Below are 12,500 nucleotides of genomic sequence, written 5' to 3' on the forward strand. Positions count from 1 at the left end.
ATATTGTATTAGATGTTATATTGTATTAGATGTTATTATATTGTATTAGATGTTATTATATTGTATTCAATGTTATTATATTGTATTAGATGTTATTATATTGTATTAGAGGTTATTATATTGTATTAGATGTTATTATATTGTATTAGATGTTATTATATTGTATTCAATGTTATTATATTGTATTCAATGTTATTATATTGTATTCAATGTTATATTGTATTCAATGTTATTATATTGTATTCGATATTATATTGTATTCGATATTATATTGTATTCTATGTTATTATATTGTATTAGATGTTATTATATTGTATTAGATGTTATTATATTGTATTAGATGTTATTATATTGTATTCTATGTTATTATATTGTATTAGATGTTATATTGTATTAGATGTTATATTGTATTAGGTGTTATTATATTGTATTAGATGTTATATTGTATTAGGTGTTATTATATTGTATTAGATGTTATTATATTGTATTCTATGTTATTATATTGTATTCTATGTTATTATATTGTATTCAATGTTATTATATTGTATTTAATGTTATTATATTGTATTAGGTGTTATTATATTGTATTAGATGTTATTATATTGTATTAGATGTTATTATATTGTATTCTATGTTATTATATTGTATTAGATGTTATTATATTGTATTCTATGTTATTATATTGTATTAGATGTTATTATATTGTATTAGATGTTATTATATTGTATTAGATATTATATTGTATTCTATGTTATTATATTGTATTAGATATTATATTGTATTCTATGTTATATTGTATTAGATATTATATTGTATTCTATGTTATTATATTGTATTCTATGTTATTATATTGTATTAGATGTTATTACATTGTATTAGATGTTATTACATTGTATTAGATGTTATTATATTGTATTCTATGTTATTATATTGTATTCTATGTTATTATATTGTATTTAATGTTATTATATTGTATTAGATGTTATTATATTGTATTTTATGTTATTATATTGTATTAGATGTTATTATATTGTATTCTATGTTATTATATTGTATTAGATGTTATTATATTGTATTAGATGTTATTATATTGTATTAGATATTATATTGTATTCTATGTTATTATATTGTATTAGATGTTATTATATTGTATTCTATGTTATATTGTATTAGATATTATATTGTATTCTATGTTATTATATTGTATTAGATGTTATTATATTGTATTCTATGTTATATTGTATTAGATATTATATTGTATTCTATGTTATTATATTGTATTCTATGTTATTATATTGTATTAGATGTTATATTGTATTAGGTGTTATTATATTGTATTAGATGTTATATTGTATTAGGTGTTATTATATTGTATTAGATGTTATTATATTGTATTCTATGTTATTATATTGTATTAGATGTTATATTGTATTAGGTGTTATTATATTGTATTAGATGTTATATTGTATTAGGTGTTATTATATTGTATTAGATGTTATTATATTGTATTCTATGTTATTATATTGTATTCAATGTTATTATATTGTATTCAATGTTATTATATTGTATTCAATGTTATTATATTGTATTCTATGTTATTATATTGTATTAGATGTTATTATATTGTATTCTATGTTATTATATTGTATTAGATGTTATTATATTGTATTTTATGTTATTATATTGTATTTTATGTTATTATATTGTATTAGATGTTATTATATTGTATTCTATGTTATTATATTGTATTAGATGTTATTATATTGTATTAGATGTTATTATATTGTATTCTATGTTATTATATTGTATTAGATGTTATTATATTGTATTAGATGTTATTATATTGTATTCTATGTTATTATATTGTATTCTATGTTATTATATTGTATTAGATGTTATTATATTGTATTCTATGTTATTATATTGTATTAGATGTTATTATATTGTATTAGATGTTATTATATTGTATTAGATGTTATTATATTGTATTTTATGTTATTATATTGTATTAGATGTTATTATATTGTATTTTATGTTATTATATTGTATTAGATGATATTATATTGTATTCTATGTTATTATATTGTATTAGATATTATATTGTATTCTATGTTATTATATTGTATTAGATGTTATTATATTGTATTCTATGTTATTATATTGTATTAGATGTTATTATATTGTATTAGATGTTATTATATTGTATTTTATGTTATTATATTGTATTAGATGTTATTATATTGTATTTTATGTTATTATATTGTATTAGATGATATTATATTGTATTCTATGTTATTATATTGTATTAGATATTATATTGTATTCTATGTTATTATATTGTATTAGATGTTATTATATTGTATTCTATGTTATTATATTGTATTAGATGTTATTATATTGTATTAGATGTTATTATATTGTATTTTATGTTATTATATTGTATTAGATGTTATTATATTGTATTAGATGTTATTATATTGTATTAGATGTTATTATATTGTATTCTATGTTATTATATTGTATTAGATGTTATTATATTGTATTAGATGTTATTATATTGTATTCTATGTTATTATATTGTATTAGATGTTATTATATTGTATTTTATGTTATTATATTGTATTAGATGATATTATATTGTATTCTATGTTATTATATTGTATTAGATGTTATTATATTGTATTAGATGTTATTATATTGTATTAGATGTTATTATATTGTATTAGATGTTATTATTAACTCATCATGTGTGTGTTTGTGATGCTGAAACAGCTGAACTCCTCTCTGCTTCACATTAACCTTCCTGCTGATAGAAGACGCTGTGCAAAGCATTGTGGGTCGGAGAAGCCAGGAGAGCATGCTGCCAGTACAACATCCTGGTACTTTAGACAGGAGAGCATGCTGCCAGTACAACATCCTGGTACTTTAGACAGGACAGCATGCTGCCAGTACAACATCCTGGTACTTTAGACCTCCAGGTTACATTTCAACAGTCAGAGACAGTAAGGAGAAGGGCTTACCTGGAGAACAGACAGCACACAGGTAGGGGAGAGCGAGCACCGAAGACACTGTCTGACAGAGACAGAGAGACAGAGAGACAGAGAGAGAGACAGAGAGGAGAGAGAGAGAGAGAGAGAGAGAGAGAGAGGAGAGAGACAGAGAGAGGAGAGAGAGGGAGAGAGAGAGAGAGAGAGAGAGAGAGAGAGAGAGAGAGAGAGAGAGAGAGAGAGAGACAGAGAGACAGAGAGAGAGAGAGAGAGAGAGAGAGAGACAGAGAGAGAGACAGAGAGAGAGACAGAGAGAGAGACAGAGAGAGAGAGAGAGAGAGACAGAGAGAGAGAGAGAGAGAGAGAGAGAGAGAGAGAGAGAGAGAGAGAGAGAGAGAGAGAGAGAGAGAGAGAGAGAGAGAGAGAGAGAGAGAGAGAGAGAGAGAGAGAGAGAGAGAGAGAGAGAGAGAGAGAGAGAGAGAGAGAGAGAGAGAGAGACAGAGAGAGAGAGAGAGAGAGAGAGAGAGACAGAGAGAGAGACAGAGAGGGAGAGAGAGAGAGAGAGAGAGAGAGAAGAGAGAGAGAGAGAGGGAGAGAGAGAGAGAGACAGAGAGAGAGAGAGAGAGAGAGAGAGGAGAGAGAGACAGAGAGAGAGAGAGAGAGAGAGAGAGACAGAGAGAGAGAGAGAGAGAGAGAGAGAGAGAGAGAGAGAGAGAGAGAGAGAGACAGAGAGAGAGAGAGAGAGAGAGAGAGAGAGAGAGAGAGAGAGAGACGGAGAGAGAGAGAGAGAGAGAGAGAGAGAGAGAGAGAGAGAGAGAGAGAGAGACAGAGAGAGAGACAGAGAGAGAGAGAGACAGAGAGAGAGAGAGAGAGAGAGAGAGAGAGAGAGAGAGAGAGAGAGAGAGAGAGAGAGAGAGAGAGAGAGAGAGAGAGAGAGAGAGAGAGAGAGAGAGAGAGAGAGAGAGAGAGAGAGAGAGAGAGAGAGAGAGAGAGAGAGAGAGAGAGAGAGAGAGAGAGAGAGAGAGAGAGAGAGAGAGAGAGAGAGAGAGAGAGAGAGAGAGAGAGAGAGAGAGAGAGAGAGAGAGAGAGAGAGAGAGAGAGAGAGAGAGAGAGAGAGAGAGAGAGAGAGAGAGAGAGAGAGAGAGAGAGAGAGAGAGAGAGAGAGAGAGAGACAGAGAGAGAGAGAGAGAGAGAGAGAGAGAGAGAGAGAGAGAGAGAGAGAGAGAGAGAGAGAGAGAGAGAGAGAGAGAGAGAGAGAGAGAGAGAGAGAGAGAGAGAGAGAGAGAGAGAGAGAGAGAGAGAGAGAGAGACAGAGACAGAGAGAGAGAGAGAGAGAGAGAGAGAGAGAGAGAGAGAGAGAGAGACAGAGAGACAGAGAGAGAGAGAGAGAGAGAGACCTGAGAGAGAGAGAGAGAGAGAGAGAGAGAGAGACAGAGAGAGAGAGGGAGAGAGAGAGAGAGAGAGAGAGAGAGAGAGAGAGAGAGAGAGAGAGAGAGAGAGAGACAGAGAGAGAGAGAGAGAGAGAGAGAGACAGAGAGAGAGACGGAGAGACAGAGACAGAGAGAGAGAGAGAGAGAGAGAGAGAGAGAGAGAGAGAGAGAGACAGAGAGAGAGAGAGAGAGAGAGAGAGAGAGAGAGAGAGACGGAGAGAGAGACAGAGAGACAGAGAGAGAGAGAGGGAGGGAGGGAGAGAGAGACGGAGAGAGAGACAGAGAGAGAGAGAGAGAGAGAGAGAGAGAGAGACAGAGAGAGAGAGAGAGAGAGAGACAGAGAGACAGAGAGAGAGAGAGGGAGGGAGGGAGAGCGAGTTAACAGCCAATAAAAACTGATAAAAGGACAAACTTCAGCCAATGACGCTGACACGATCCTCTAGCAGCCAATCAGCTGTTAGGACTCTTCCTGACAGCCAATGAGAAGCTGCGGCTGGACCGTAAAGTGATGATGTCAGTGGTTAACCTGTTCAGGTGTTAATCAGCCAATCAGAGGTCAAGGTGTGTCACATGTCTGACCTTTGAGTCTGTTCTAACTTATCTCTGACGGACTCTGAGCTGATGTCACACCTGTCTCACCTGCCTCACCTGTCTCACCTGTCTCACCTGCCTCACCTGTCTCACCTGCCTCACCTGTCTCACCTGTCTCACCTGCAGGGGACCAGGCCTGAGTCAGCCAAACGCTGAGCTTCCCGCCACCTACTGATGGGTCCAAAAGTAGTGCTCCGCTAAATGCTAAGCACCGCTAAACATTACATTATATTATATATTATATTATATTATATATTACATTACATTACATTACATTATATATTATATTACATTATGTTACATTATATTACATTATATTATACTTACATTATATTATATATTATATTACATTACATTACATTATATTATATTATATTATACTTACATTATATGTCATTTAGTGGAGGCTTTTATCCAAAATGACTTCCAATGAAAGGGTTAGTGTGGAAGTGCAGCTTCAAGAAATATAAATATATATATATATATATATATATATATATATATATATATATATATATATATATATATATATATATATATATATATATATATATATATATATATATATGGGGCTGGTAGAGAGCAGACTGGGGGGGGGGGGACCATGTCCTGGGTGTATGGTGGGGCTGGTAGATAATATATATATTATATTATATATTATTACATACAGTGGGGGAAATAAGTATTTGACCCCTTGCTGATTTTGCAGGTTTGCCCACTTACAAAGAATGCAAAAATCTACAATTGTAATCATATGTACATTCTAACAGTGAAAGACAGAATCCCAAAGAAAATTCCAGAAAATCACATCATATGAATTTATTAAAATTGATAACCATCTGATGAGGAAAAACAAGTATTTGACCCCCTGGACAAACAGCAAGTATTCTGGCTCCTACAAGCCAGTTAGTCTTTCTTTAAGACACAGCCCCAATCCGAACCAATTATCTACATCAAATACACCTGCCTCACCTCGTTACCTGTATAAAAGACACCTGTCAACACCCAAACAACCAGCATCCAACATCACCACCATGGGCAAGACCAAAGAGCTTTCTACGGACATCAGGGACAAGATTGTTGATCTGCACAAGGCTGGGATGGGCTACAAGAGAATCGGAAAGCAACTTGGAGAGAAAAGATCAACTGTCGGTGCAGTTATCAGGAAATGGAAGAAGCACCACACCACCGCCAACCTCCCTCGGTCTGGGCCTCCACACAAGATCTTTCCTCGTGGGGTGTCCCTGATCATGCGAACGGTGAGGAATCATCCCAAAACCACAAGGGGGGAACTGATGAATCAACTGAAGGCAGCTGGGACCACAGTTACAAAAGAAACGGTTGGTAACACACTACGCCGTCATGGATTGAAATCCTGCAGCGCACGCAAGGTCCCCTGCTCAAGAAGAAACATGTACAGGCCCGCATGAAGTTCGCCATTCACCACCTGGACGACTCAGAAGAGGCCTGGAAGAAGGTGATGTGGTCAGATGAGACCAAAATAGAACTTTTTGGCCTCAACTCAACTCGTCGTGTTTGGAGGGCAAAGAACACCGAGTACAACCCAAAGAACACCATCCCCACCGTCAAGCATGGTGGTGGCAACATCATGCTTTGGGGGTGCTTTTCAGCCAAGGGGACGGGACAACTCCATCGTATTGAGGGGAGGATGGACGGGGCCATGTATCGTGGAATTCTGGACCGACATCTCCTTCCCTCAGTGAGAGAGCTGAAGATGGGTCGAGGATGGGTGTTTCAGCACGACAACGACCCTAAGCACACCGCCAAAGCAACAAAAGAGTGGCTGAAGAAGAAGCACATCAAGGTTCTGGAGTGGCCTAGCCAGTCTCCAGACCTGAATCCGATTGAAAATCTTTGGAGGGAGCTTAAAATTTGAGTTGCCAGGCGACAACCTCGAACCTGAATGATTTGGAGGCTGTCTGCAGGGAGGAGGGGCCAACATCCCTGCCGAAATGTGCACAAACCTTGTCACCAACTATAAAAACCGTTTGACACCTGTGCTGGCCAATAATGGCTTTTCTACAAAATATTAACATGGTGTTTGTCCAGGGGTCAAATACTTGTTTTTCCTCATCAGATGGTTATCAATTTTAATAAATTCATATGATGTGATTTTCTGGAATTTTCTTTGGGATTCTGTCTTTCACTGTTAGAATGTACATATGATTAAAATTGTAGATTTTTGCATTCTTTGTAAGTGGGCAAACCTGCAAAATCAGCAAGGGGTCAAATACTTATTTCCCCCACTGTAGATATATAGATAGATATATATATATATATATTGTATTTTATATGCTGGGGCTGGTAGAGAGCAGACGGGGGGACCATGTCCTGGGTGTATGGTGGGACTAGTAGAGAGCAGACTGGGGGGCCATGTCCTGGGTGTATGCTGGGACTAGTAGAGAGCAGACTGGGGGGGACCATGTCCTGGGTGTATGGTGGGACTAGTAGAGAGCAGACTGGGGGGGGACCATGTCCTGGGTGTATGGTGGGACTAGTAGAGAGCAGACTGGGGGGGGACCATGTCCTGGGTGTATGGTGGGACTAGTAGAGAGCAGACTGGGGGGGACCATGTCCTGGGTGTATGGTGGGACTAGTAGAGAGCAGACTGGGGGGGCATGTCCTGGGTGTATGCTGGGACTAGTAGAGAGCAGACTGGGGGGGCCATGTCCTGGGTGTATGCTGGGACTAGTAGAGAGCAGACTGGGGGGGACCATGTCCTGGGTGTATGCTGGGACTAGTAGAGAGCAGACTGGGGGGACCATGTCCTGGGTGTATGCTGGGACTAGTAGAGAGCAGACTGGGGGGGACCATGTCCTGGGTGTATGGTGGGACTAGTAGAGAGCAGACTGGGGGGACCATGTCCTGGGTGTATGGTGGGACTAGTAGAGAGCAGACTGGGGGGGGGACCATGTCCTGGGTGTATGGTGGGACTAGTAGAGAGCAGACTGGGGGGCCATGTCCTGGGTGTATGCTGGGACTAGTAGAGAGCAGACTGGGGGGGACCATGTCCTGGGTGTATGGTGGGGCTGGTAGAGAGCAGACTGGGGGGGGACCATGTCCTGGGTGTATGTGGGGCTGGTAGAGAGCAGACTGGGGGGGGGGACCATGTCCTGGGTGTATGTGGGGCTGGTAGAGAGCAGACTGGGGGGGACCAGGTCCTGGTCTCTGGGGGGGTCTAAGCTGTCCTGTACTAATAAAGACCTAAAAGGACCCAAAAATCTTTAAAAAAAAGAACAGCTGTTTATTAAAAACTCATCCAACAGGAAATAAAACTGACCTCCAGGCTTCTAATTCCTGTCTGCTAGACAGAGAGACAGACAGGCAGACAGACAGGCAGGCAGACAGAGAGACAGACAGACAGACAGACAGACAGGCAGACTACGCAGCATGTTTCTGTGTTATGATTTGTCTGATTTCTTGTGTATGTTTATGTTGAAGTCTTTGTGTTATTAATACCTGCTGCATTGTTCACACAGACTCAGGAGCAGTAGGAGGTACACACACACACACACACACACACACACACACACACACACACACACACACACACACACACACACACACACACACACACACACACACACACACACAGAGACACACAGAGACACACACAGAGAGACACACAGAGACACACACAGAGACACACAGAGACACACACAGACACACACCTGCTGCAGTACTATGTAGGTATTGTCTATTGTTTATTTGATAACATTACATTATATACATTGCGTGCTAATGCACTTTTTAAGTTAGTTTAACTCTTAACGGATGAGTTGGCTGTAAAACTGCACTAACCCTTTGGGGACTAATAAAGTTATCTGAATCTGAATCTCACACAGAGACACAGAGACACACACACACACACACACACACACACATACACACACATACACGCACACACACGCACATACACGCACACACACACACACATACACAGACACACACACACACACACACACACAGAGACACGCACACACACACACACACACACACACACACACACACACACACACACAGAGAGACGCACACACACACACACACACACACAGACACGCACACACACACACACACACACACAGACACGCACGCACACACACACACACACACACAGAGACACGCGCACACACACACACACACACACACACACACACACACACAGTGTTCCCAGTGAGAAGACACCTCTGTTTTTGACATTTGACGTCTCTCATGACTGATCTGACGTCAGACAATCCGTCTCATGACGTCATTGTTCTCTTCCTTTATCGTTAATATCCAAAAAGTTCTTTAATTAACGAGCAGACAGACTCCCGTGATGCTAACCTGATGCTAACCTGATGCTAACGGACTCCTGCAAAGTTCATGCTGCCCTGCTCGTGCACGCGGCTGACTTTAAACCCACACCTGCCCTGCCAGCGCACGAGCGGTCCTGTAAATCGGCGTGCACGGCATCCTCCAATCACTGACCGCTACATTCCTTTGAACCAGATCCCCTTCTAAATCTTGTCAACTTTCCCCAGTAGAACGCATGGAGCGGCTGGCGGAGATTAACGTAACCCGGGTCATAGCGGTGAGGGCTCGTGGGAACGAGGACTCTGCAGGTGGGCTAAGTCCACCCCGAATTCACTACCAGACCCGTCCTGTCCTGGAACGGTCACAGGTTCGAACCCCGCGTGTTCCTGTTCTTGGCTATGTGCGAACAGGCCTTAAACTGTGACATTGCTCTATGGAGTTTGGTACAGTAACAAACAGTGTGGTACTGTGTAATTAGCAGCAGAGGTCACTGACACAGTCTCACACACACACACATTAACACACAGAAACAGATCGCGCGCTCACCTGGAAGACTTCCGGGACTTCTTCTACTTTTTCTTTCTCGTGTTGTCTGCCCAACAGTAAAAAAAGTCGCGAGAAAGAAAGGAGAAAGTCGTTCGTGTCTTCGCCGTCAGTCTCTCTGCTGCGCTGCGCCACCACTTCCGGGTCCCTGCGTCATGACGTCTGTAAGCAAGATACAGGGGAGGGGCTAAAAGGCAAAGCTTTGGACCAATCAGAAGGCGAGCCCCGAGGTGGGGGGCGGGACTTGGTAGGAGCCACGTAAGCAGTGAAAAGTCCAGTTTTTAGTCATCTGAACGTTGTAACGTTTAATTAATTGTTAACTTTTTGGTTTTATCTGGAAAATGTAACTAAACAAAGAATGTTTCCCCCTAAATATGTGACTTTAAGGAATATATTAAGTCTGTCAAACTGAACGGTGAACTTTGAGAAGAATATTTGATTTGATTTTGTGTCTTATTGTAATTTTATATTATTGTTTATGAACCGTCTACATCAGGGGCGTCAAACTCAGTTTCCCAGAAGGCCACACTGGAAACTGAGAATCCCATCCAGGGCCAGACACGGAGAGATTATTATTATTATTATTATTATTATTATTATATAAATATTTTGACTGTATTATTGCGTGTCTCATATCCTGTAGTCTTCTACAGTTTGGTCATAAAGCCCCAAAAAGTTCCTCGGCCAGAGACAAATACGTTGGAAAGTTGGAAAAAGGCAGAAAAAAAAGCATCAAAATTATCTGAAAAAGTGGCAAAAACTTCTGAAAAAGTGGCAACACATTGAGTAAAGCATCCAAAAGTTAAAACAAAGTGCCTAAAGCATTGAAAAAAACACATAATCCGCCAGAAAAGGCGACAAAAATTTCGAAAAAAGCACCAAAAATGTAATAAAACATAAAAAGCACCAAAAACGAGGAGGGCCTAAATGTATTGTGAAGGTAAATTGAAATGCGGCCGGATCAACACCTGCGAGGGGCCGGATCTGGGCCTCGGGCCTCGAGTTGGACCCCTGTGCTCTACATACTTATTAACATTATTTAAAGGTGTGGCCGGGTGGGCTCAGCGGTAGAACAGGCGCACATATACTGAGAGGTGTAGGCCTCGATCTAACTGTCCTATCCACTGAAGGCGGAAATGCCCCCAAAAATAATCTTTTTAAAAATAAAACATTTAAAGTGATATGCCGGAGTCTGTGGATCACTTGGTGTCAAATATTTCCTTAACCCTTGTGTTGTCCTCTGATTGGTCAGTTCATACAGCATGACGTATTAATTATCACCCAATTCTGTGTTACATCTTCTTTCCAACCTATTACCACTAGTGTTACACTTATTTATTTAATATATGGTCAAAAAAACACATTTATATAAAATTATACCTAATTTGAGTTACAAAAAGCTGATTATTGTGATTAAGAAACTTTGTAAACAGCTGAAGACAACACAAGAGTTAACTGTTATTTTCAATAAAGTTGTGGAGGAGAAAAAAACAATCAAATCACGTGTAAGATGATGATGTAACAGTTTAAATATTATTCTGAAAGACGATTGGTCAACGCAGACATCTGTATAGTTATTATAAAACATGTGTATGGTTAGAAAGTAAACTTTATTTATTTAATAATAATCAATAATCTCTCTTAAACGTCACAGTTTCAGCCAATCAACACTCAGTTTATTATTTCATCATCACTTCACAAACGTCAACAGGAAGTCACATGGTCACACACAGAAAACAATCAAATAACTGCAGAAACGCACAGGAGTTTCACAATAAAAGCCCTGGGACTTCCTCCAGCCAATCAGGCGAGAACAGAGACAAACTGTGGCTCCTGATTGGAGGAGAGTTCAGAGAACAACAACCAATCAGCCTCAGTTAGATTCTTTTATTCTTTAAGTTTTTACTCAAAGCTGGATCCTGATTGGCTGATTTTCTCTTCCAAGCTTCAGAGACTTTTATTTTGTTAGATTCAGGAAAGATTTTAAGAAATTAAGTCTTAAGATTTAATCTATTAATATAAATACTTCGTAAACATCAACACAGTAACAACATTTAGGAACGTGTGTTTTTTCGGAGCTTACAACAGGAAGTGACGAGCTTCAACCCTTCAAAATAAAACACTTTTTTTCCAGATAAACTTAAAAAAAAAAAAAAGGTTTTTGGCTATAATTGAAGCTAACGAAGCTAATGTTGCTAACGTCCTGTGTAAGTCCCGCCCCCCTCCCTCTCTGAGGGCTCGTGGCCACGCCCCTCCCCCCCCCCCACCATTTTATCCCGCCACGCGGTAGTTGGCGTGGAACTCGGGCTGGATGTCGCAGACTCGGCGAAGCAGCTCTCCGAGCACGGCCTCCCGGTTGCCGCGGTAACTGGCCTGGATGTGACTCATGCGCTCCACCGTATCCCGGTCCACCTCCACCGCGCTGTTGCCGTGGGAACCGAGGGCCTGGAGGGGGGGGGGGGGATATATTTTATTATTCAGTTAAAAGTAAATATAAGTAAAATTCTTCTATTATCTGTCTGCCTGTCGCTGGTGATGCTGTGTCTCTATGACATCACGTCATAGAGACACAGCATCACCAGCTTATAGTAGTAGACATGTACATGTACACACAGTATATATACACTGTGTG

The 12,500-nt window shown here is 39.2% G+C and overlaps 2 protein-coding genes across 3 annotated transcripts in view; both read right to left on the minus strand.

Annotated features, from left to right (window-relative positions):
• The window catches only part of slc31a1 (solute carrier family 31 member 1), a 17,950-nt gene extending 7,932 nt beyond the window's left edge, over positions 1 to 10,018 (minus strand). Inside the window, exons 1-2 of one of the 2 annotated variants that reach the window (XM_028601742.1) lie at positions 9,872 to 10,018; positions 3,021 to 3,068 (exon numbers count right to left, since the gene is read on the minus strand). The gene's annotated coding sequence lies outside the window, so the exon portion shown is untranslated. Of the gene's footprint in view, positions 1 to 3,020; positions 3,073 to 9,871 lie in introns of both variants that reach the window. The other variant, XM_028601741.1, reaches the window with a different exon arrangement.
• Positions 10,019 to 11,522: 1,504 nt separating this feature from the next.
• Positions 11,523 to 12,500, minus strand: part of atp6v1g1 (ATPase H+ transporting V1 subunit G1) — a 2,890-nt gene continuing 1,912 nt past the window's right edge. The window contains exon 3 of the mRNA XM_028601846.1: positions 11,523 to 12,313. Coding sequence (XP_028457647.1) covers positions 12,140 to 12,313 — 174 coding nt within the window. The 3' untranslated portion in view covers positions 11,523 to 12,139. The remainder of the gene's footprint in view (positions 12,314 to 12,500) is intronic.

The sequence above is a fragment of the Perca flavescens genome, chromosome 16 (assembly GCF_004354835.1).
Source record: "Perca flavescens isolate YP-PL-M2 chromosome 16, PFLA_1.0, whole genome shotgun sequence".
NCBI lineage: Eukaryota > Metazoa > Chordata > Actinopteri > Perciformes > Percidae > Perca > Perca flavescens.